The sequence below is a fragment of the Xyrauchen texanus genome, chromosome 17 (genome assembly GCF_025860055.1).
Source record: "Xyrauchen texanus isolate HMW12.3.18 chromosome 17, RBS_HiC_50CHRs, whole genome shotgun sequence".
Taxonomy (NCBI): domain Eukaryota; kingdom Metazoa; phylum Chordata; class Actinopteri; order Cypriniformes; family Catostomidae; genus Xyrauchen; species Xyrauchen texanus.
The window spans coordinates 5,519,887-5,546,431 of record NC_068292.1 but is presented as its reverse complement, the minus strand read 5'-3'; the positions used below and the strand labels follow the sequence as shown (position 1 = coordinate 5,546,431).

Here is a 26,545-nt window from a genome sequence, read left to right as displayed (position 1 = left end):
CTTTGAGATGTTAATGTAACCCTGTATAATTTGAAGAATTAATTATAAAAAGGAATTAATTAGTTGTTAAAATAATAACCTATTCAGAAATGGGTGAAAAGTGTAGGAAAAAATATAAAATCAAAAAGAAATGCATGTCAGTGTGATGATTGACATTTTATTGATTTGTCCAATTACGTGAGGTTTATGTTGAAGTCCCGCCCCACCACCCCTGCTGAAAAAAACAATAGAAACCATTACAGAATTGCTAATGGTTTTATTGGTTATATAGGGAACTGTATTGTTTTTAATGGAAACTGTAATGGTCCTAGTAGGTCTCTATTGGTAATTTGCTTTCTCCTATTGGTGGCATGTTTTGTCTATTTTTCTGTATTGGTTTTAATGGAAACTGTAATGGTCCTAGCAAGTCTCTATTGGTAGTTTGCTTTCTTCTATTGGTGGCATGTTTTTTTCTATTGGATACCATTAAGGACCAATAGAACACCTTTGGCAACTTATAGGTTACAAGTATCTACTGAACACCAGTATGAACCATTACGACTCCAATAAATGTAGTGTTTTCTTTGGTTTGATGATAATGATTTAATATACACATACACATAATTATAGGCTAGATGCAGATTTTTTTTTACAATTATTGCAACAACAAAATAGATTTAAAAATTACATAAATAAACGTTTTGTGTGTGTGTGTGTGTGTGTGTGTGTGTGTGTGTGTGTGTGTGTGTGTGGTGTGCGATAACATTACGATATCCAGAAACCAATTTCAATAGCACATTAAGTTTAATTTATCGACATCGAACTCATGTTTACTATGATAGTTTCATCTTTACATCTACTAGGCTTGCTTCTGCATGATTTCAAAAACAACACATTCCAGCGCCAGATCGCCTCTTATTTAACTCTGCTTGTCAACTATGGTTTCATTCGTCTCTGATACATTTGTAACAGTGGTGGGGACAATATCGACCCAGGCAAAAAGTTGTGGCGACATGTCTCACCCACAAATTACGCCGCAAATTCAGTCTCCACTGTCCTTTTGCCTTGTAAGCGCATGAGAGAAAGAACAATAAGGGCAATTCACTCAAAGAGTCTGCTTGTTTGTGTGTTGTATCAGGAGCGAATGAATGCCTGCTGCTCCGTTTCTGATTGTCCACGCAACTCCAAATCTACACAACGCAGAGGTTATTAGTGTCTTCTAACTGGTGTCACTAAGCTATCTGCATGGCTGCACATCAGCCAGGCTTGGCCCACCGGTTACACTTACACTAATAGAGAAACTCTCTGTTCAAACTTCAATTTAGCAGGCTTGTAGAAAGAAAAAAATACAATCAGACAGGTATACAGAAGGAGGTCATTTAAATTATTTAAATAATACACATAATGCATGATATTACTGTGGACATTAACTTTATTAAGTTCATGTTTAGGCTCCGTGGTATAATAGAACTAGTTATTTAAAACACTTACATCAGGTTGCTTTAAATCAAAGATCAAGATAAAAAGGAGTGAATCACACACACACACACACACACACACACACACACACACACACGCACGCACACACGTCTGGCAAGGGTTTGTTCTAGTCCCTCTCAAAAATGTTTGGAAAACTGCAAATGTATAGTTTGTCTTCCACTTTGATACACATGCATTTACCCTGAAGGCAACTAACAGGAACTAATTCTGTCTTGGATGATTCCCAGCGTTGCACAATGGAAATGTGTGGAACAAAACCACAAGGTTGTGGTAGTGGAAATACTGCAGCTACCTTAAATGTTGTTAATAATAATGCTATGTGATCATCCGTGGTAGAGAAAGAAATAATTTTATCGATTACCCCACATGTTCCATCTGTTAGTTTCACATAGCTTTCATCTCGTCTCTGAGATTGAGTGTAATCTCTGCTACTATACACCAGACCTCCTTTGATCATACGTTTGTGCACTACAACTTCATCAGGTATGCACACGCTAGAGGCACAGAAGGCAGCCCGTTCTTCCTGTGTAACAATATGCACGCTCCCATTGTCAAGTAGCGTAGTATTGTCACATTTGACAGCATTTTGGATCCTTGGGTACTTGTTCAAATCAGAACAGAACCGTAACACCTCTTCTTTCACCGTGTACTTGGATGAGAAGTAAGGAATTGATCTAAACAGAAGAAACTTGGTAACTATCTGATTAGCCACTCCCTTTGTTCCTTTTACCAAAGTCAGGAGTTTGCCATTTGCGTTTTTGAAAGGAAATGCAGAATGTGTCCACAATGGGCCCCACAACTTGACTGACTTGGCAAGATGACTGAGAAGGTGAATGTTAAATGTCATCTGTGACTCGCCATATAAAATCTGAAACCTGAACATGAAGTCAAGCAACAAGATCTCAGCTCTGTTGATTTCACAAGGTTTTAGTTCATTCTTCAGTAGCAGATAAATGGCTGATACAAGTAGGCCAAGATGTTGCAGGTACTTTTTGGGAACAAATCCTTCAAGACATGGTAGGCTGTAGAACAGGAGCCAGGATCGCCACTCTGAGGCTTTCCAGTGCACCCTATCTGACAACCCTCTAGGCAGTCGAGTAATCAGGTGTGGAGGTTGGATACCAACAATTCTAGCATCGATCTCTCTCAAAGTGGCAGGGCTGCCTACATAATATGGCTGGGTGGATGAAGTAGTATCAACCAGGAGTCTAGTCACCTGTCTTGAAACCCCCAGTAAGACTGCATGCATGTAGTCTGGGACAAAACCCCAGACAACATCAAAGTATGGCAAGTTGATTAGTGGAGAAGGACCTTTTACGCCCCTAATATTTGTCCCACGTTCTACAGCCAACTCCATATCCCTAACCATTTCCTCATTTGTTCTATCAGAATATTCTTCTGCTGACACTGGATACTTTACTACCCTATCAACCAGCTTCCCAGGATGCAGACAGAATCCACAGCCATAATATCCATTAAACTGGGTAGTGTTTTGCATCAGTGGTCTCGCTTTGGAATCAACACTACAACAGAGCCCAACTATTTTGCTGTTAATAACAGACCCTTCTTTATGCCATGTGACACCAGTGTCAGCAAGGGTCTTGGCCTGGTCCACAAATGACTTCAGAAAGATTTCCATCACAGGCTCTTTTGGCCCAAACCAAAGGCCAGCAAGCAATACATTCTTAAACCTGAGTTCAGGGGAAGCTCATTGATCATTATGTGGATGGGCCATATAGAGAACTTTGAGGAATTAAAGACAGGGCTTCCATCTGAGTTAAATATGTATGATAGGTTGTGAGAATCTGAGAGGATCTGATTTGGGCCAGACAAATGTCTGTACTTCTCCCCATCATAGATGTCTGACACCATCTCATTATGGCTCTTTTGCCTATCAAACCTATAATTCAAATGGGCACTCGCATCTGTGCTTTCAAGCAGAGTCTGAATTTGTTGGGCAAGAGGAACATTGATAAAGAAGTTACCACCATTCATAGAACCAGAATCAAAAGTGTTGCCACATGATCCACATTCATCCATTTGTTTGTCACTGATTTCCTGGACTGTTCCTATGTTTAAGTAACAAATTTCACAGTAGAACTGAAATTCTACTTCCTCACAGCTGTTTTTAAACACTCTGTTAAAAAGATACTTGGATCGAGGTACAACCTCTTGCCCAAACAATTTATTTATCAACTGCAGTAAATCATGTAACTGGCAACCAGTTATTTTATGCTTTGCTGCATGGCTCATAATCATGAGCATTGCCTCAGCTTTTGTGGTAGTTCCTGTGGCAGTCAAAGCAGTGTCCATGTCCGGCTGTAGGTCAATCATTGACAGTGGATCAGAAGTGTTCTGCTCCATGCTGCCTGTCCTATGGTCTATCTCAGACTCTGACTCTGTTCCACTGCATGCCTTTAAAAAAGCAACATCTCTGTTAAAGGTATGGTTGTGTGTAGGTCTGCTCATACACATATTCACAGTTTACATTTACATTTTACATTTATTCATTTAGCTGACGCTTTTATCCAAAGCGACTTACAATTGCTATATATGTCAGAGGTCGCAGGCCTCTGGAGCAACTAGGGGTTAAGTGTCTTGCTCAGGGACACATTGGTGATTCGAACCCGGGTCTCTCACACCAAAGGCATGTTTCTTATCCACTGCGCCATCACTACCTCATAGTTATATTTTTTGTTATTTTTTTTAAACATACAGACCCTCCAAAATGAATAATTAATCAAATACTTTGATCAATTTATACTTCAAAACTTACATGTGTACCTGAGAGAGAGAAAAAACAATTATCAGAACAAGCTAAACTAGTACTCACATGTGTTTCTGAAGGTCTACTTGAGCCTGGTGCAACGTCTACCTCACTACTGTACTCATCTGTCATCAGTTCAGCTGTTTTTTAAAATTGTAATTAGTAGTGTACAGTACATGAGAAAAGTTTATCAGAACAAGCTAACTAGTACTCACTAGTACTTGAAGGTCTACTTGAGCCTGATGCAACGCCAACCTCACTACTGTACTCATCTGTCATCAGTTCAGATAATTTGCATATGGAGTTGAGTGTTGTTATGGTGGCTGCTTCACTGTCTGGACCATTCTGACAATAATGATACAGTTATGTTACAATCGTGACATCTATGTATCTATGTTACTATGTTACAATCATGACATCTATGTTACAATTATGTTACACCCATGACATTGCACTTGCACTAACAGTTAGAAGGACTGTGAAGAATATGACTTCATCTGACTCCTGTAGCTGCCTGTTTCCATGCTTATTTTTTGAATGTGTAACTTTAATGGCCTTTTACATAGCTTTCATTACATCTGAAAAACAGATCATAAAACTCACACATACCACAAATGGTGTACTCAATATTGAATGGCTGTTCTGTATGCTCTCTGTCTCACTGTTCTGTGTGCTGTCTCTCTCACTCTCTCTCACTCTGTCTGTGCTGTTTGTCTCACTCCCTGCCTCTGAGAGCATATCTATTAAAAATACCATAAGGAACAAGAAAAACAAGCTGAAGAAATCTCATATATAAATATATCACAAATAATGTATGTTATAATAATTTAACTGTTTCTTTGAACACTAGGCTACTGTTTAACAACAGTCCGCAATATACAGCACACTGCTACAAGCTATTCAAAATGCTTTCTTAAAGTTTATAATGTAAATAACCTTTTAAAATAGGCTCTACAAAAAAATAAAATGACAAAGAAATATGAAACTGACCACTATCTCATCTTTTTCACTGTTAATACTTTTATTTAACAGGTATACGTTGTGTGAGGACTTTTATTTTGATATATCCGATGAGAATTCTTCTCCTTTTCTCTGGGTTTTTATTTATTTGTCTATTAAAAATCAAAAGTTATTATTCAGTAAGAATGTCAGACTTTGCTGGATCACCTCCGCCGTATGTACTAAAGTTTTTCCTTTTCTTTTTTAATAATCAAATTTATTCAAATAATCGGGACAATCCTACTGGATAAGCTTGATAGTCTAACGTTAATTTACCTGTTTCATTGGCTGTTTGGCTCTCTTCCTCGTCAACATCAACATCAACACTTGGCCTGTCATGTCGACACAGTGTCTGGCGAGGTATCTTTGCCTTACTTTGAGGTTCCAAGTATAGCTTATATTTTTGCCTATTTCTACGCATATTTGTCCAAAAAAATAAATAATGATGCTCGAGACGAGTTGTTGAGTTCTTATCATGTAAAAAGGGGGCGGAGCTTAGCTTGCGCGTGACAGAGTGCCAACTGAAATAACGGTAAACTGATCTGCCCGTTCACTGGCGAAACCACCCAACTTTTTCTGTCAGGTAAGTTAGTGTCATTAATACTTTTCTTTCCTGTTATTTTCGATGCTATATTTATTTTCTGTCCATATTTTATACCTTTTCTCTGTCTTTACTACTTTATGTCAGTATTGAGGTAACGTTAGACTTTCGTACCGGGCTGTGTAACGTTAGCACTATTTATCCGGTGCTAACATTACCTCAGTGCCAGCTATGCAGATAATTATGGTTATGTTGTCGTAAGTTAGTAAAAAAATATGTATAGCCATTTAAAAATGAGACAAAGTGGACTCAATAAGTTATCCTAAAAGGATGGAAACTGCTGGAAAGGATGGACGATTTGAGTATTGAATTAAATGTGTCGGTCAATAGAGATTTTCTGCTAACGTTAAATCGTTTCTGTCTTGGAATGTAACGTTATGTATCAACATTGTTAGTAAGTAACTTGACTGCTTATTAACATACCACATAAGTTAAGTCTGTTGATAGTAATAATAACAAAAGTAACTTAATTAAAGGCTGACACAGACAAGCATGAAAGTAGCCTACGTTACCGAATTAATTTAACAGTCAATGTCTTGCCCAGTAAGGTTAACTTATTCACGTAACGTAAATACAGTTGATTGAGGATATGCCTTAAGTGAACGTAAACAGTTGAAACATTCCGATATGTTATCCGTGCATTAGGTCGACAGCAGCCTAATAAACATGCTGCTCTCTATCAAATAACGTTAACGTTAATGTTAATGTTAATTAAACAATAAAAGACAAAGAATCACACGTTTTGACTGGATGCCTTAAACTATAGTTAATGCATGCATTAATTTATTTGCATTTGATCATTCAATGTCAGTTTATTTATTTATTTATTTATTTCAGGCCTACATCCTACTTAAATACTAATGTTAGATAAACTTAACAGTTACCTGAACAAATTAAAGAACTGTTTATTTAATTTGTATCTTTGTTTTATTTGACTTTTTTTGTCATGTTTATTGGTTATGTTATATATTTGGTCACAAATAAGAAATTTTGTGTTGCTAATACAAATTAATTGATATAAAATGTGTTTTTATTAATTGTCATTTGTCTTGCATGTTAGCATGTTTGCCTACGTCCGGTATATTGACGACAACATCCGACAGATAGTGCCCTTGGACTACGTAAAAGGCTTCTGTCCAAAGGATCTCAAGGATTTTGAAACCAAGAAAAAATATAATATTTTGTGGAAGAAATCGCCAGAGGACCAGGGGCAATACTACAAAGCACAGATATTAAAATTGGCTGGTAGGCATTTCAAGCTACGCTTATACCCCTAAACGTATCTTTATTTTAAGTATATTGGTCAAAATATTTGTTGCACTGCTGGAAACATAGATGTGTGTATTACAGTTCCTGTTACAAAATATTCTGATAACCACTAACATCTACAGTGGTTACTGACAAAGAAGTAGTTATTTTTGTGTGAGATATTTTTGTTGGTTTGTTGTTACTTGTATTTAGTTTCTCTCTTCTATTCTTCAGAATCTGAAGAGGAATTAAAGCGCCAGCGAATCTCAATACCCCCACTCAACAGTGATGAGGAAGACTGCTCATCTACCAAAAGCTCAACGAATCCATCTGTAAGCTATGTAATGCATGTCTTAATTAATACAATTGAGTGCATTATTGCTGGACATTTTTCAGCAGTGTAGGTTCCAGAAGTAGTTTTTCCATTCATTTAAAAATAGTCTCCATTAAATTGTTGTAAGCCATGAACCAAACCAATCAGCTATTTGGTGAAACATAACACTACACTAGGGTGACCACCATCAAACAAACCAAATGTGGGACGATAACTCAGTTTGTGTGGGACAATGTGGGACATGTTACCAACACTAAAACATAACCTGAAACTGTTATATACAGGTGAAACTCGAAAAAATAGAATATCGTGCAAAAGTTCATGTATTTCAGTAATTCAAATTAAAAGGTGAAACTAATATATTTAGTATATATAACTATATACATATGCATGATTATACTTTTCAGAGGGCCGACATTTCTGTATTTTATTTATTTTATTTTATTTTATTGATTTCATGTAATATTCAAATTTTCTGAGATTTTGAATTTGGGGTTTTCATAAGCTGTAAGCCATAATCATCAAAATTATAACTTTTGCACGATATTCTAATTTTTCGAGTTTCACCTCTAATGTCTATCTAACTTAATAAAAACATTTGTATTCTGCATTTCAGCTGATAAAAATACTTTGTTCTTTAGTCCCTTCCAGAAAACACTATTACATCACATAACATGTCTTTATTTTAAATGTCATTTAAATTCAACATCACTGAGCACAAACAAATTTTTAAAAAGTTCTGACCAAGTCCAACTAAAATCCAACAACATAAATAATGAACAAATAAAATATAAAACAACATGAAATTAGGTCATTGACAGTCTTATATTATAAGAATATATTAAACCAAAAACTTTCATATTTTTAGAAAGGATGTGAATTTGAACAACCACAGCAAGCAACAAGTTGATCAATTCTGTTAAATAAATTTTTTAATTTACCGAATTATCCATTTGTTTTCTGGCAGGGAACACATGTAACGAATCACCGCTCCAGATTTTGATTGACAGCCGTCACAACCTACTAGTGACCGTGTTTACTCCTTTCCTTCCAACCATTGGATAGGCTTTAAAAAGCGGCTGTTGTATTTGCACTTCTGACGAAGCGCTGTTAAATATAGGTGAAAAACTGCGCAACAAAAAGAATAAATAAAATGCTTTTTTAAAAAGGCAAAACAACGCATGCACGTTTTCTTGATATGATAATTAAAAACCAACAGACTGATGAAAATGCGGGACATTTTCTCAATTTGCGATGTGCGGGACAAGGGGTAAAAATGCTGTGCAGTACAACGCAAAGCGAGACGGGTGGTCACCCTACACTACACACTTTGTGTTTTGCTTGTTTCGGTTTTCTGATTGGTGAAATTATCTAAATAGCATCATGGGAAATGTAGTTTTTCACCACAAATCCAGCTGTTAACAAACTATTTTTTTGTTTATTTTAAAGTGTGACAAGACAAATGACAAGACAAAAAAAAAGGCAGCAGTCCAAAGCATACAAAAAAGGAAAAATCTAATGGAAATCCTAAAAGAAAAGAAAAAAGTTGTCCAGAGCAGTTATGAAACACACACTGAGTATGTCCCCATGGCTGTGCACAAGGAACTGCAAGATAAGTACTATAACCTCAAAAAAAGGATGCGAGAGGAGGAGATGAGTAATGAAGAAAAAGGGGGGGAAATCAAATGTTTAAAAGAAGAGAAAAGGGACACGAAAGCTGAACTGCTGCAACTAAGGCAGTTAAACCTTCATCTCCAAGAGGAGCTCTTCCAAAACAAAAAAAGTGAGCATTTTCAAACTGATTGGCTATTAATTTAACATAGATGAGAAGAATTGAACATTTTTAAATGCAACTTATAGCCTGTGATTTTTCAAAAAAATTTGCAACAAAACTAATAAAAGTGTTGCTTAATCTGATATTGCAGTAACACAACAGGAGCCACAGACCTCTACTGCAGGCCACACTCCCCTCCCACCGCAGCCAGTTCATAGTCCAGAAGCAGAGGAGCAAATGGCTATATTACTCAAAAGTGAGCATTTTAAAACTGTTTGGCTATTCATTTTACATGCATGTTTTTAAAGTTCTTAGAAAGAATTGGACACATTCAAATGTAATGTATAGGCGGTGATTGATAGAAACATTGACAGCTAATTAGAATCCATCCTGCTGTAATGAGCTCGAGCATTTAAAGTGACAGACAAGCATGCGCTTAGAATATACAGAATGATATGCTAATATAGTTATCGTTCTTGGTGTGAATGGGCCTTTACTCTGATATTACAGTAACACAAAAGGAGCCACAGACCTCTCCTGCAGGCCACACTTCTCTCCCACAGCAGCCAGTTCACGGTCCAGAAGCAGAGGAGCAAACGGCTATAACGCACAGGGATGACAAGGTATTTCGTAGACTGTAAAACATAAACTCTAAATATTCCTATAATTTTCTCGCGAAGTCTCGAGAAGCCAGGTTATCCCTGTATACCCTTACGAAATGTAATGTGTTGTATTTGTATACTTCTTTTAAACTAGGGCTGCACGATTAATCACAATGAAACAGCACGCGATTTGGCAAAGGCTGCGATAATTTTATGCGCAGCTAGTCAGTGCAGTGCGGCTGATCGGTAGTAAATGCTTCTGAGGTTTGGAAAGATGTTTGACGGTTGTTGCTTTGTCAAATGCACGTTACAAGTGACTCAAACTCGCAGTGCTTTCAGATGGAGCAGTGTTTACAGAGCCGTACATCAATGACAAGCTGTGCATAAAAAATAATCGCAATATATATTTGAATAATTTCAAAATCGCAATAAGCCAACTCGATTTAAAAAGGCACAATATGCAGGAATTCGGTTTTGTCAAACAGCGACCCCTAGAGTCGCTGTGGAGTACTTGTATTTAACCTTACTGTCGTAAATACCACTCACGCAGAGCGTCTCTGCACTCACGGCCTGATACCCCTTTGAATACCCCTCTGATACCGCTGCTGACAGAGACGCTGCTCTCACACGCGCCTCATTCTCTCAAAACTCTTTACGTTCATTTAATAATTTATTTAACTAATTTAAGACTGCCCAGTCGGCTCTTATTAGGATACTCGACAAAACTGACATTTTGGCTCCCTGGGAAAACGGGAGTGTTGACAGGTATGCGCTGTGCACATTAGCTTGTTTGAATTGGAAACTGTTTACCTGCCGCATGTTGCTAGCGTGTGATGTCACACACTTGCGCACAGCATAGAATTATCACAAGAGCGTTTAGAGAGCCGACTGCTTTTGTAAGCTTTCGAATCACTCTCGGGGTAATTTGATGTCCCTACGGATCGGGCCAGTACCCGATCTACAATTTTATTGCATATCGTAGCCGATACCCAATACAACATACTTCTCCAGCCATCGTGGCCGAGGCAAGAGTCAAGGCCATAGAGGCCAGTCCTACATGACTCCTCAAACTACCTGCATCGCCATGGCCCCTGAGCTACCTGCTACCTGCTATTGGTGCCAAGTAATCAGTAAAACCAATATAATGGTTGACCTCTACTTTTAAATGAGCTAAAATTGTCTTGTTCTGCATATTCATGTTTTTTTGTTTTTTTGTCAGGATCTAGGACATGGAGTCATGATACCCGCAGAAAAATGGGACATCGTGAGGAGAGTTGAGGGTGACTTGAGATTCTGTAAGAGCCTGGCTGTCGTGATATGGGGTACCACAGTCCTCAAACAGAGGAGCGTTACCGGCATGAAATGCAACGCTAAAAAAGCTGCTGAGGCAAAACCACCTCTGACTCCTGAAAAGATCTCAGCTATCAAAGGTAAAACTGTCAAATTTAGCTATAATATAATTAAATCTCAACACAAGACACATTATTCATCTAATAAAATATACATAAAACAAGACATAACTCCAAAATCACTTAAGGCTGAATTAGACAGCATAATTTTATACATCTAAAAACATTATATAAAGTAGGCTACTAGTTATCACACAAATACAGACTTGATAAATGCCCTGAAAACAACTCTATCATATACCTGACGATTGAGGAAATACACCATATGTCCATAATATTATATCCAAAAAATCAGTTAGAATGTTGGAAAGCGATATGTTCGTCTTTGTCCTTCCCATGTCAGCGCTAAAACAACTTCATTGTTCTGACTCAATCATAAAGACAGTCTTTGCCGCCATCTAATGGCCTAAAAATGTAACTGTCATATAAGTCCATAAAGTCCATATCACGATTCTTTCGAGATAGGTCCGACTGCAGAACCGCAGAACCATACGTCATAGCAGTGTGAGGACGACAGCGCCAGCCTAACAGTCTGATGCCGGAAGTGGGCGTGGCAAGGCATTGCGCTACTTCTGTGTTTTAGAACGCTTCAAAGTTTAAAACAACATTATTATATATATTTTTTTAAACGATTTAATTAAAGATATATATATATATATATATATATATATATATATATATATATATATATATATATATATATATATATATATATGTATATATATATATATCGTCGCTGCCCGATGAAACTCACGTATGTCCAAAACGGTTACTTTTCAGGAAGTCAAGCAGCACTCTAGTACAGGATTTAAGTGAAATATAGCCAAAATGACACTTTACTTTGCCCTTAAGCCAAATCGATTTGCTCTGGAACAAATAATAGATTAATAAGACCAAGGATCGCCCGTTTGATTTACCCCAAATAATATCTCATGTTTAACCACAATCGACATAAGAGCCAGCGGCAAATTCCCGAAGGACTGGCCGTGATGAAGCTGTTCTCAGCGGGAACTTTAGCGCTGAACGGCCGCTGACGGCCTGGAGCTCACATCTGCGAAAGCGTCTGAACAGATTGTAAAATAGGCACTATGATTATATATGAGTCACATATTTGAGGTCTAAATAACTACAATATAAATAACTGTGTGTGTTCCGAACAGAATGTCTGTCTCAGAGACTGAAGGGAAGGGGTCACACCTCAGAGGACATAAATAAGCGCCTCTTAAGTGTCCGGAAATACCTTGCTGAGAAGATCAGTGACATAAACCGGGCAAAAACTGTCAGTGGTAAGTATTTACATACACATTTCTTAATGTAATAGAAATGTTTTCTAATAATATCTTGGTACTTTTACATGTATATGTTCATCATTTCATTGGGTAACTGTTGATCAGCTTTTTTGTTGAAAGCTTGACACATCAGTTCCTACACTTCTTGAGTTCTCGAGTAGTGTTACAATATGGATATTATCAGTCCTTATGATTGGCTGCATTGCTTTCTAAGCTGCTGCAAAATACTCTAAAACATAACAAACACCTGGGACCTCATTACAGCATAACCAGGGCTCTAGAGTGCGACCAATTTGTAAGGGTGCGAGTACAATTTTTCCTAGGTTGCACTGGTGCACTGAACGTCCTCACATCCGCTGCCTCTCCATGAACGAAGCGCTTGTTCTCCTTTGACGGAACTCACACTCATGGTTGGATCATATCGTGGTCTAAACCAATCAGAGACAGATGAGTCGGGTCTTTGCCTCTGATTGGCTGTGGTCCAGATATTCCTTTAGGCCTACACTGTTCGTGCTCCGTGCTGAGTGATTGAAATTGTCAGTAAGGGAAGTAGTAACATTACCAGTAAATTACCGGTATGATGCTATGCGTGAACAAAAAATTACGATTACTGGTATGAGCCATACGAAGTCAGAACATGCTGACGTAAGAAGTCTGCTTTGGGCCAATCATAAAGTTATTATGCAGGGTGTCCGCGGGGTCTTAAAAAGTATTACAAGTTGATAAATCAATTTAGAGAAAATTAAGGCCCTTAAAAAGTATTAAAGTCTTAAATGCCATTTTAAACTTACGTTACATCTTAATGTTTTCTTTTAGTTGAAAACATTAAACAATATGTGTAATCAAAAAGAACAAAAGCATTTAAGCTCAAGCAGTGCAAACGGAAAAAACGCTAATAAAACAGACCTTGCCACTTATCATATAGAACCGAACGTAGGTATACACTCGAGTCAGCATAATATTTATCTTGTTTATATTGTTTCACTTTCATGTTGAGAAAAACAATAATATCCACATGCTCGAAAATTCGCTGCCGCTGACAGATGTTGCAGGGACACAGAGACAGATAACGAAGTTTCTAACAGCACTTTGCGTTTTCTGTTATTAAACCTGTCTTCCTTAATGAAACTTAAAGGAAGCATATGTCTCAACATTATTTTGCTATCAGTTAAGTTATCATCTCGCTCACTCGGGTACAGCTGTGCTTACCTGCAGTCGTGAATGCAGTGATGGACAGCTGTCTTTCCTCATTCGACTGCTGTTTGATTTCATGTGATTTCTCATTGTGGTGGTGATATTATATTTTAAAACGGTTAGTTCCAATCCTTGATTCTGATTGGTCAATAGCTGTGCTTTATTCACGATAAAACACGGCTATGACCGCTTCACCCAACGGTTCTATTTATCACTGCGCAACACTGCGGTTCCTATGTTGTTTTTATTTGAGCTTTCATGCATATTACACATTGGAACGTTGTTGCTGTTCACGGTTAGCCTGACTACGTCAGACTTCCTACTTCCGCTAATTTCATTTCGCTCCTGTAGTTAGTCTGAGATAGCAGCCTATCTTTCAGTTTTCCTCCGGCCTGAAAACAGCCGGCCAATCAACGAGCAGAGGGCGGCTGAGAGCCGTGACATAGCCGCTAAGCGGCGAGTTTTACATTGTAGGTTAGAGAAATCGAAAACCGAAACGACCGCGGAAATGGGAAACGAGACACATGATTGTACCGTGGATGCGTAGATTAACTTCGCATAATCTGCAAAAGTCGTTTACAGCCATGTTCACCCCGGTATTTCGCTCGAATCATCAAGTGTTTACAGCAGGTTTACAGTGTTCATAGATTTGAGTTCGATGCATGATGTCTGTGGTTAGATGCGGCTGTGTCGGCGCATAACATAAATTTATCTGATTGGCTTACGGGTAACCAATGATTTTAAACTTCAGAAATCGCCCCCTAGCGGGAGAGAAAACACTTCTCTATTATGCTATTCCAGACTCTGTCTACGAAGCAAAGTGAAGTAGCAGAGTCTGGTATTACCAGGCTAGTTCACGGTCAGGGACTATTTTTTTTCTAGCGGAAGGAAGGCTTTTAGTGATTTTACTTCATGAAAGTTGCACTAATACATGTTTTTTTTACTTTAATATTTTTATTGTGTGGTAACCGTTTTATAAAAGCAATAAGGTACTCGAGGCAAGTGCTGTATCGTGAATAAGTCACGGCTGAAGGGGTTACTCTGCTTCGCGTCGTGCCTAACAACGCCCTCCAGCCGTTACTTATTCACGATACAGCACAGCCTCTCGTACCTTATTGCTTAAATAACTCCGTATCAATTAATTTGATTAATTTTAAAAGTAATTCCATTTTGTAAGATCATTTAGTAAGATCATTTTCATCCAAGTAATTCCAAACTTCGTGACGACATTATGTGATCAAATACAGTCAACATGCTACAAAGCGCCATCCAGTGCATTTAATTATAACTGCGAGTTAGTGCTTTGGATTTATCATGGATTCACAGCATTTATGGCCAGCAAAGCAACGTAGTAAAATTCGAATAGTATTAAATTTTTTCGAATAATAATTACAGATCGAATATTCGTGCACACCCCTAATGACACTCTGCTCAGGTGCATCAAATCAAGCACTCCGTGGTAATCACAGGTAAACTGCCTGACCAGTCAGGTGTTTGTCATGAGAAGTGTACCACAAAAGAGCTATGGTTTGCAGACAGTTTTAAGAGTTGATGTTACAAATACGCCTTTTGAATATACTTTGTGAACTTATTGTCCCTTTAGCTCGGAGAGGTTTATTTTCCCTCTTCAATAAGTTGTCAATTGTTTTGTTTATTGGTCTAATTCTGGTTTCTCTTTTCTAATAAACCTTGCATTGGGGTAGTCACTGAATTAATTATCTTGTGCTTCATTCCCACCCTTCTGAATTATGTTACATTAATAAGACTGTTTAGTTGTGCTATCTTACAATCAAAATGTAAGGTTTCGCACGATGTTAACGGTTAAAACTTGAAGTGGCGATGAGGTCTTAAAATGTATGGAAGGGGTCTTAAAAAGGTCTTAAATTTAATTCCATGATTCCTGTATATACCCTGTCATGGAGATGATGCGATTACTTCATGCTGTTTTCAGTCAGCTCCGCTGCTTTTTAACAGTTTTTCTATGTAAATATGTGTTAGATGGACAATTGGACATATTTGACCGCTATGCCGCGTCTAGCAGCTTTTCAAACATGTTGTACTCGAGACCCAGCCGCCTTTCCCATTCAATAGTGCTGCGGCTCTGCAGTTGGATACTATTATGTGCGCGTCTGTTTTTAAGAGCAAAAACACTAACTTGACTAAATTTCGGTGCATCCCTAACCTGAACTATCTGTTTCATAATTTAAAACCTACACCAGGTTAAATAAGGTTAAATAAAGAGATGACTGTAATGATATGGACATTACATGACTAGTGGACAAAGTTCACAGCTGTCAAGATCTTGAATCTGCTCAAAGTACGCCCAAAGATGTTGATGAATATATATAAATATATGTATGGATAATCTACTGGTAATGTGGTTTAAGAGGTACATTGTCCTAATGAATTCTCCTTTTTGCAGGTCTGATCAGTCAGCCCCAGTGAAGCCTGTGAATTAAGTGTGAACTTAACTGTGAATTAAGCAATAAAAATTTAATATTAATGTTTTGTGTCAGATGTTTATTTCCAGCTGGGTTGAGTAAACAAGCAGGTCTTAATACTGTATATAATTTTTATTTCAGGTGCATGTTCTTCATTCTTTGCTAAACAAAACCTGAGCTGTAAGCTATATTGAAAAGTTGGTGTGCAGTTTATATTGTGTATAATTGTAGTAATAATTCAAATTAATTAATTAAAATTAATTAAAAACGCATGTCCTAATTATTAACAGCTAAAAGCATGTAACCATTAAACATACAAATCTTAACCAATACAATCTTTACTGGAAACCATTAAATATGTGCAAATCAATACCAATACAAATTTGTAATGAAACCATTACAAGAACCAATACAAAACTGCAATGGAACTGCAATGGAAACCATTAAATATGTACAAATCATGACCAATACAAATTTGTAAGAAAACCATTACAAATCAGAACCAATACAAGCTGTAATGGAAACCATTAAATATGTGCAAATCAAGACCAATACAAATTTGTAATGGAAACCTATACAAACCAATAAATCCTAATGGAATATGGCCCAAAACACACTATGTAATGGACACCATTTGGTAATGGTTTTAATGGTTAACGGCTGATGGTTTGTAATGGTTTTGTATTGGAAACCATTAGCATTTCTGTAATGGTTTCTATTGTTTTTTTCAGCAGGGACGTTAGTTGCTGTATGGGGGAATCCATTTTCTTTTCTCTGTGTGACTGTGAGACGAGCAGCAGCGTAACTTTGTGTAAAAGTTAAGATCGTCAGAGAGGACTGAATAATAGACATTTATATGATATATTTTCCTTGGATTTGGTGAGTACACATTTTGAAATGTGTAAACTTTTATACATGTGATTGTGTACTGATGTGTTAAATTGAGTGTGTGAAAACATATTTTCTTTGTCAGTATGAAATGCTGATTGTAATGGTTTAAATGTGTATATGAGTTTGCGATGTTCATATTTTGTTTTGATCATATCGAGCGAGTGATTTCACGTTTAAGTTGCATAAAGTTATCTAAGCTGTCGAATTAAGATGGAAATGTAGCTGTTATATGTTAAACAGGATAACAAGTGTTACTATTTACTGTCGTTAAACTAAAAGCTGTGAATTTAATGTGTGCTGTGAACTAAATGCTGCCTGTTGCACATGCAGGTCAGGTCTTTATCCTACGCTGGAACTGCGTTCATTTCAGCGTTACGATTTAAGATGGCGAGCCTTCCCAGCGAGATGAACGTTGATTGATGCGAGATTTGAGTTAATCCAACACCTGTGGAATTGGGTAGGAAAGTTCTAATTGCCTGTTCGTTTTTTTTCCTTAACGGGACTGAGCTTTATTTTGGAAAGACTGCTCAGAGTATTTTGTTTCCCTGTGCAAAACGATCTCTGGAACTGTTGAATCACTTTTCCGCGATTCTAAGGAACTGTGGATTTTCTGAACTGAATCAACGAATCGAATCTTTTGAATCAAATTCTTCTAAACGAATTTGAAGTGAACTTTTCCAACTCAGCCTTTTGAACTGAACAGTTCAAACGAGTCCTTTGAACTGATCTATGTGAATTGTTTTCTTCTGAACTGTTGTTTTGCATTTTGTTCATTTTTGTTATGTTTTTGAATGTGATTTAGTGAACTGTCCAATTTTTCAATTGTGAATATTTATCAATGTTAGGGGGTTGTATTTATATTGAAAGTGAAGTGTTCTAGGAATCTTTATAACCTAGAGGGTGCACCCAACTGAGTGAACGAACAAAAGAGTCAAGTGAAAGTGTTCACTTATTGTGAATTGAAGTGAATCCCTATAACTGTGGTTTTACAGTGAACAAAACCAACTGACAATTTGTTTTGTTTTTTTCTTTTCTTTTGAATATCAACAATTACTCCAGTCATTTATTTAAATATAAAGATTTACTTTATTATTTAAACAGTGTTGTCTTTATTACACCTCCATAGTCGAACCTACTGGCCTATAGTTAATACTAGTAATAAGTGCAATATTATTTGACACGTGTGCTACATTAACGAATCACTTGATTGAATTAATGCTTCTAATTGTGTATCACATTGCCCACTCATGAGAGTTCACAAGCAGTTGTCACCAATTTGAGGCATTTCAAACACATCTACATGCCAAATAGGGATGGGCGGATCAATCCTAAAAGTACCAATACTTCCGATACTGATGTTGTATCAAACATATCGATCCTCACTCAAAAATATAGATTCTAAAAAAAATTGTGGCAGGGAGGAATGTGGCAGGGTGGAGGGCGGGGCCGGGTCGTGATCCTACACACCCGGTCCCGTATTAGGCTAATCAAGCCTCTTATAAAGGTCGACTGCAGAGGATCGTGCGGGAAAGAGAGATCATTGACGGACGTGTAGGAACACGACCCGGCCCCGTCCTCCGCCCTGCCACATTCCTCCCTGCCACAACATTTTTCTTTTTTTATCTAGGGAAATTATTATTTGGTTACTCTAGAAAGGACGAGACAGGGGGCAGTGATGCAGTCCAGTAAGGCTCTTTATTTATTTGCCTTTTTATGTCTGTGCAGTCCTTTCCAATTAAATCAACGTGTAACACAAACTTTTTCAACAGCAACCTATCAGTTTTAGGATTTTTCGTATGCCCACCTGAAATAAGTGATGATATGTGTGGCCGCCAGAACAACAAGCTTTTTACCCAGAACTTTTTCAATCTAATAATGCAATTCCGCAGCACTATTTAGTGAATTGTGTTTTATTATTATTATTTTAAAAATCTCTGATCCACCAATCAGAATGTTAATTTCAGACGTGATTGGATATTTGCTAACCAATCATATTTTCCATGTCAGTAAGGGGCGGGACATTTCCAGTGTCTGACACACAAGCATCCCTGGAGAAACTATAATTTGCACTGCATATTTATTCCCCTGGTAAACGTACATATATGTATTTACATTTAAATGTAACTTATGCAATTAAACTTTGTGAAAATACTGCATGTTATTGCACCCCTGATAGTTTTTGATGCTCTTTTTTTCTTATTTTAATTTTTTTTGCCTTTTACTGCTGTCTGTGGTGCATTTTTCTTGTGATATCAAATAAGTTAAATTGCTATTTCTATGTAGGAAAACAATTTCACTCTACACAGAAAAGCACATAATAGTACACACAAATGTACTAAAAATTATGTAGGCTATATATGATAATACAAGATAACGTGTTAACATGAACATTACTACACTCATAATAATACTTAACAGTTTATTGCATATTATGAATTAGTTTATTAGTTATAATAATAATAAAGTTTTAACAATTTTCATAGTAGTGTAATAAAAGGAACAATAATGACACCTATTAATTTAAATACATATTTAACATGAAGTTACCATACCATTGTTCTTAGCAGTGTACTCTACACCATGCCAGCAAGAAACTTAAATTCTTACACATTTTACATGAACTGTAATATTAGAGATCGGGTGCATGTGTTTTTTATAGAAGAGAGTCATGCCTACCTCTTCAGAATACACCACTGCTTCTTGAGTAAATTCATGCTGAAATAACATATCTTAAGGTGACATTTCTTATTTCTTATAACTGTGTGTAATTGTTGTTAATAAGTCATTAAAAAAATTGTTAACCATGGTTGTACTACAGTAATATTGTAGTAGTAACCATGGTTAATTGTGTAGCAACTGTGGTTTAATTAAATACCATGGTTAAACTATAGTTACTTTAGTGAAATGGTTAATTATTTTAAGGGTAAACAAAACAGAAGTCTAATCATTTTCTGTTTAGGTAAAAAAAAAAAAATAATGACTTGAATAATGACAAAAAATATTATTTTAAAGTACCCATTACTTATCCCAAGTAATAGCAAAAATAAAATCAATTTAACAGTTAATCATTATTGGTATCGGTATCGACGATATTGGACTTGAAATGATTGATTATTGATATCACCCATCCCTAATGTCAAATAATTTACCAAAACAATTGCTTCAGTTGTTTCAAGGCTCCGAAACCTTTTGAGTTTACAGTCTTTTCCTTAAATAGTATCACACATAACTCAAAAGAACACTAATCTCACCCAGGGTAACTAAAAAATAAACCCATGCCATAACAATAAAACAACATAATTAACATTAATCGGACCATAAAACTGTACTATATATATATATATATATATATATATATATATATATATATATATATATATATATATATATGTATGTATACATTATAATTTACAAGTTCATCTTATTTTGTGGGTCTACTAGAATAGGTTTACATGCTTTTAATGTTCAAAAAACACATAATTTTTCTCTTACTGTACATTTCTTTTCCCCGCTCTTCATCTAATGGCTCAGACGCTCTGTTTAACTCCTGTCTCTTTAAAGCGCCCCTTTCTGAAAAGCCCAATCGGCCCAGCAATGAATGGAGAACAGAGGCTTGCTTCCGGTTGCATATTACTGGGGGGTATTAGAGAGTTAGTGATCAAGTTAGCCGTGTAAGGCTGTGACCTGGATGTCTACACCCAAAAGGTGCCATTTCCGGTAAAAGTCAAAGAACTCTGTGAGAACCAACATCATAAAACTCTCACACAGAAGAGCATCTCCACCTGAGACAATACATCCTACTGAGTAATGACCATAAAATCTCACTCACATCTGCTCCCTTTCTCACCTCACCCATTTTAGGGTCACCCAAAAGTTATGACTAAGAGTTTAACTGTTCTGTAATGTAAAATGTTTTCTGATCATACATGTTTGGTCTCAAAGGTCTCGGTGCAGCTGGTAAAAAGGTCTCATTCCCTTTCAGCAAAGTCAAATCACAATTAAGATTTAAGAACTTCGTAAAATACTGTATTCTATCAGGGGAATGCCCCTCTCAGGTCTCTCACAGGAACCATATGCTGCATGCAGATTAGCCACATTCTTTGTAACCATCAAACAACCTACTCTATTACAAGTTTCAAAGGTCTACTTACAACCCCCTAAATTGTAAATCAAATTCTGAATAACATGAAGCAAACACATATGAAATGACAATAGAATAGTTTGATACTTAAGGAGAGATGGCAAAGGAGATTCTTTTGACTTGTCTTTTATTTTTTGGAATGTTTGTTTATGCTGATCATGTGTGAAATTGGCTTTGATTGATTTTGTAACTTATGTTTTAAATCCTAACTGGCAAATAAATTGTTACATTTCAGTATTCCTACTAAATCATTTTGTGGCATGGGGACGTGGTCATGTGTCGGTCTGTGGGAGAGAAAGAGCGGTAAGGCTTGTCACCTGGTTCATAATTAACCCTAACACATGTCTCTTGTTATAGTGATGCGGAGGGAGACATAAAAGGCACACTGAGTGTCCAAAGAGGGATAGAGAGAGAGTGACCTACAAGCCGATAGTGCTTCCCTTTGTTGTCCCTTATTTTTGATTCTGACGGTGACCGTCGATTGTGTTTTTGTGTTGGCGAAATTAAAGACTGATCTTGAACCTGCTTCTCTGTCTCCTGACTCCTCCATTGCCCAGAACGAAGAGCTTTTTACAGTGGTGCCGAGAACCCGGCTTTGGAGGAGAACGCTGATATGGAGACTTCACCGCTGGCCGAAGTCTTCAACACCCTCACCGGCATCCAGCAGGCACACCACCATGCCCTCTTGGAGGTTCGCCGGGAGAACAATGCTTCCAAGCCCTGGTCCAGGCACAAGCGGAGGACCGGCAGGCGCTACGGACCCTGATCGCCAGGGAGGAGGCTGGCGCTGTGACCCCCCACCAGTGGCCCTCACGAAAATGGGGCCAAGCGACGATCCGGAGGCCTTCCTCGACCTATATGAGAAAACTATGGAGGTGGCCTCCCGATCAATGACCCGCCTATTGCCCCTGCCGCCAGCCTCCTGGATTACAACCACCTAAAAAGGCCATCCAGCAATGGGTCGGTTGGACCCCGGATCAGAGTCGGCAGCTATTCCGCTCATTGAGCTTCGGGAAGGATGTCCGCTCATTCGCTTTTGCTCAGCAGCTCCGTGACGCCTGCCGGAAATGGCTGTTTGTGGGGGGAACCCGTGGTGTCATGGGTCGACATGGTGGTACTGGAACAATTCATCTCCCAAGTTCCCAGAGGCATGTCCGAGTTGGTCCAGTGCTACCAGGACCTCGGAGGTGGGGAGGCCCGTCCAGAGGACCCTTTCCCTTGTCTGTCTCTTCAAACCCCCCTGTCTCTCTCCGCTACCACCCCCGCCACCCCCACGAGTGCGGAAGGAAGACCTGGGCCGGTCTGCTGGAGCCGCGGGGAAACCTGACACAGCCAGGAGTGGTGTCCAGTGATGGAGGTGGGGACACTGGTTCGGATCACCGATGCTCCACAGGCTGCCCCCGATCGGCCAGGAATGTATTGTATACTGGTAAGGGTGAAGGGGGATACAAATCAAGCTTTGGTGGATACAGGTTGTTCTCAAACCTCGATCCACCAACACTTGGTGCAAGGCGGGGCATTGGATAAAAATAAACTTGTGAGGGTGAGGTGTGTGCATGGTGACATTCACAAGTATCAAGTGGTTATCAATTAGGATACGATTCAGGGGTAAAAGGCATAAAATATAGCACCATCAATCTTTCGATTAAGTGGGCTGTTCTGACACTCTGCTACTACCTGCTGGGGCGGGCCTTCGCCCTCTGTTCCTACCATCTGATGACCGCAAGGTAGAAGTGGAGAGAGGAAATTGGGAGTAGATGAGAATATTCATACATTAATTTATCAGTACTGAGCTCTATGCCTGCAAAGACTGCAACCCTTGCATTGCAAGCATTCTGAGATGAACAGGATCCATGATAGGGGAGCAAGTTCAGGTGGGAACACTGCTGGAATGAGACCTAAATGAAGAGAGAGTTTTCTGGTGACAGCAACAAGTAGAACAAGCGAAGCTAAGTGGTGGAGGTAAACTGGGACGTGGACATCTAAACAATCACCACATCGCTGTATATTCAAAGGGCTGCAAATCATCTATAACCATTCTAACGTTCCCCTTGGACATTCACAACCATCACCTTCAAGCAATACTTGACACCGGTAGCATTTATTCATTGATTCAAGAGTCCCTCTGGAATCAGGTCAGGCATGAATTGAGAAACCTTGCTGTCCTGTAAGGGTCAAACATTTTCCCTGGCCAATGGCTATATTAAGCATGCGCTAGGAAAAGTGGCTCTACTGTTCAGTGCACAATCACGTCTACCCATTAAGAACATTTGTGATGAGAGATCGTGATTTTAGCTTTCCCCACATTATAGAAATTGAGTTTCTGAGTACGTCTGGTATAAAGTTGGATTTTAACGCTACAGCCTATTCTTTCCCTGAAGAGGATTTTACATTATTTTAACACCATTGCTGAAATCACCCTTGCTGATGTGCTACCTTTTACTACCAGATTGCACATGGCACTTCCGACTATGCAGATGAGTGATATTAGTCAAACAATGGTAAAAGAACTAGTGAAGGTGGCTGATGTACAACTGAAACAACTGTTGTTCGACTGGCCTACTGCACGGATTCTCTAGGACGTAATTCCATTATTACTCATCAAATCAATACTAAAGATGAAATACCGGTAAGAAAAAGAGCATACTTGACACCCATACATAAAAAAAGTTCACTGATGACAAAATAGCTACAATTCTAGAGAAAGGAATTATCAGGCCTTCTACCTCTCCACTGGCTGCCCCGGTAGTGCTTGTTCTTAAGAACGATGGGAGCATGCTCTTCTGTGTTTATTACAGAGCGCTGAATACCAAAACTCCTCTCGATAGCTTCCCCATGCCACAAGTACATGACATCTTTACTTCTCTCTATGACGTTGCAGTTTTCAGCATGCTGGATTTGAGAATTGGCTACTGGCAGGTATGCATGGAAGAGGCCAGCATAGCTAAAACTGCGTTCGGCACAAAAACTAATTTCTATGTCTTCCCTTTATGCTAAAAAATGCTGCAGCAATCTTCCAGCGATTGATGAATTCCATCTTATGAGACTTTATTGGCAAGTTTTGTTTAGTCTATATTGACAACATAGTTGTAAGATTATCCACGAACAAAGCCATCAAATAAACACAACATCACATTCCACAGATCAGAGAGATCCCCCACCGAGCCATTAGAGAGTCATAAAAACGAATCTATGGCACCTAAATTGCTGAAGGAGACCAACTCTCCCATGCCTGTTTATTTTTAAACTAGGGTTTGTAATGACACAGCTGACCAAAAAAGATCCTTTTTTGTTCCACAAACTTAAACTCTCAGCATGACCCTCTGAAAACAGAGCTAAAGCAGGTTCTCTTACGAGAGGTTCTCTCGTATTGCGTAAGCTAGCTTACGCTACGGGAAAGATTCATCTTTTCTGAGATATTGAAGCCAAAAAATTATCCGTCATTTTGTATCCATTGTCAACGCAGTGCGGCAGCTACAGACCTTGAGCGGGCTAGCTAGCGAGCTCATAGGTTGCTCTGCGGCAACTGCTGCAGCCTATAGACGAGCTTGGGCAAACTCGCATCCAATGAGAGGCGTCCGCGCGCTCACTGCATCAAAGCCCGCCGAAATGGGCGTGACTAGAGTGCATATAAGCGTAGTTCGTAGGCTGGAACCCTGATTTTCATCTCTTCAGCGAAGCTCTTCGCATCTCTGAACCAGAAGCCGCGTCGCCGTTCGAGGGGCATCAAGCAAGCGTGGACAGCGCTCGAAGAAGCCGGCCGTCTTCGCCACCTTCAGCCGCCTGCGAGCTATGCCATCCGGCGACGTATCCTTTTTAAAGCAAGCTAGTTCTTAAGAACTACACAAAAGAGTACGAGCGTCTTTTTAAAGATGCCTCGCTCCACTTGCGCCTCATGCCGCGCCCCTCTCAGCACCGGAGACCGCCACATCATCTGCGCTCTCTGCCTGGGACTGGGGAATGCAGAGCTCGCCCTCGCTGAAGGCAGATGCGATCTCTGCGAGGAGCTGCCGATGTCGACCCTGCGGGTTCGACTCGAAGCGCTCAGGACCGAAGCCGCCGCGCCACCTTCTATTCAGCCGTGCAGAAAAAAGCGCCGCTCTCAAAGGCTGCCGGAACCAGTGGTAGAAGCGATTGCCTCGCCGGAGCCCATCCCTCGAGCATCGCCTTCACCCTCCCCGCCCACCCGGGACGCGCAGTTGCCGCCGAGCGGCTGCTCTGCTGCCATCTCGGACGAAGAAGCGTGTTCCATCATGGCTTCGGACAACGAGGAGTGGTCAGGCTCACACGCCTCCTCCTCGGCCCAGGAATCCAGCAGGACCCGCGCCAGAGTCGAAGGGGAACTAACACGCCTCCTCACACAGGCCGTCGACCGCCTCGGGCTCGAGTGGTCACCGCCCCCTGAGCAGGCACCCAACAAACTCGACGGCTGCTTTCTTCAGAGCCGCCGCCGCGCAGCACCCGCTACCCGGGCCGCTCCCTTCCTGCCGGAACTCCACGCCGAGCTTTCCAAATCTTGGAACGCGCCTTTCTCGGCCAGGGTCCGATCCCATCAGTGGACGGCACCACCGAGAAGGGCTATGCTTCCATTCCTCCGGTCGAGGATGCGGTAGCAGCACACCTTTGCCCGCCCTCCGCGAGATGGCGGTCTAAACCAGTGCTCCCGTCTAAGGCCTGCAGAACAACTTCCGCCTGTGTTGGCCGCGCCTATTCCGCCGCCGGCCAAGCTGCATCTGCTCTGCACTCTATGGCCGTTTTACAGATCCTCCAAGCGGACCTTCTACGGGAGTGGGATGAGGAAAGCAGGCATCCAGAGGCGGTTGCAGACATAAGAAGTGCGACGGACCTCGCCCTCCGCGCTACCAAAGCTGCAGCCCAAGCTATAGGGAAGTGCATGGCTGCGCTGACTGTGACCGAGAGACATCTACGTTCCTCAATGCACCGCTCTCTCCATCCGGTCTTTTCGGCTCCGCGGTGAGTGGTATCATTGACCGGTTTTCAGAGGTCCAAAAAGCCACACAAGCCATGAATCTCTTTCTGCCTCGTCGCGCTAACTCCTCTGCAGGCCGCCCACGTGAGCCTCCTGCACGAGCCTCTTCACAGCGCCCAGTTCAGCAAAGCCAGACTTCTCAGCGTCGACAGGGCGGCCGCCCTCGATCGCGCTCAGACAGCCGCCGCAGACCGCCGCCCCACGGGCCTCGGCCTAGAATCGCGCTGAAACCTGAACAACCGAAGTCCTCCTAGCTTTGTTGACAAAACGACGGATCAGTCCCGCCGCGGCCGGACCACCGTCAAAGCTTCGCCCCCTGTCAGTCCCCTTCTCTCAGGCTACTACAGTGGTAGATTCAGCAGCCAACAAGCCGGTGTTAACACCCG

The 26,545-nt window shown here is 39.8% G+C and overlaps 1 protein-coding gene across 1 annotated transcript; it reads left to right on the top strand.

The window, feature by feature from the left end:
• The first annotated feature begins 5,755 nt into the window (after positions 1–5,755).
• LOC127658335 (BEN domain-containing protein 5-like) lies at positions 5,756–16,226 on the top strand. The gene is made up of 9 exons (XM_052147573.1): positions 5,756–5,828; positions 6,907–7,091; positions 7,329–7,426; positions 8,878–9,211; positions 9,354–9,458; positions 9,713–9,825; positions 11,024–11,234; positions 12,374–12,499; positions 16,119–16,226. The coding sequence occupies exons 2-9, from the start codon at positions 6,908–6,910 to the stop codon at positions 16,139–16,141; spliced, it is 1,194 nt and encodes a 397-aa protein (XP_052003533.1). The 5' UTR covers positions 5,756–5,828; position 6,907; the 3' UTR covers positions 16,142–16,226.
• Positions 16,227–26,545: the final 10,319 nt, after the last annotated feature.

Excerpts from the sequence above, each read along its gene's own strand:
- LOC127658335 (XM_052147573.1), top strand. The coding sequence starts at position 6,908 with ATGTTTGCCTACGTCCGGTATATTGACGACAACATCCGACAGATAGTG. Across the intron at positions 7,427-8,877 it reads AAAGCTCAACGAATCCATCT|TGTGACAAGACAAATGACAA; the intron begins GTAAGCTATGTA and ends TTTATTTTAAAG. Across the intron at positions 9,826-11,023 it reads TAACGCACAGGGATGACAAG|GATCTAGGACATGGAGTCAT; the intron begins GTATTTCGTAGA and ends TTTTTTTGTCAG.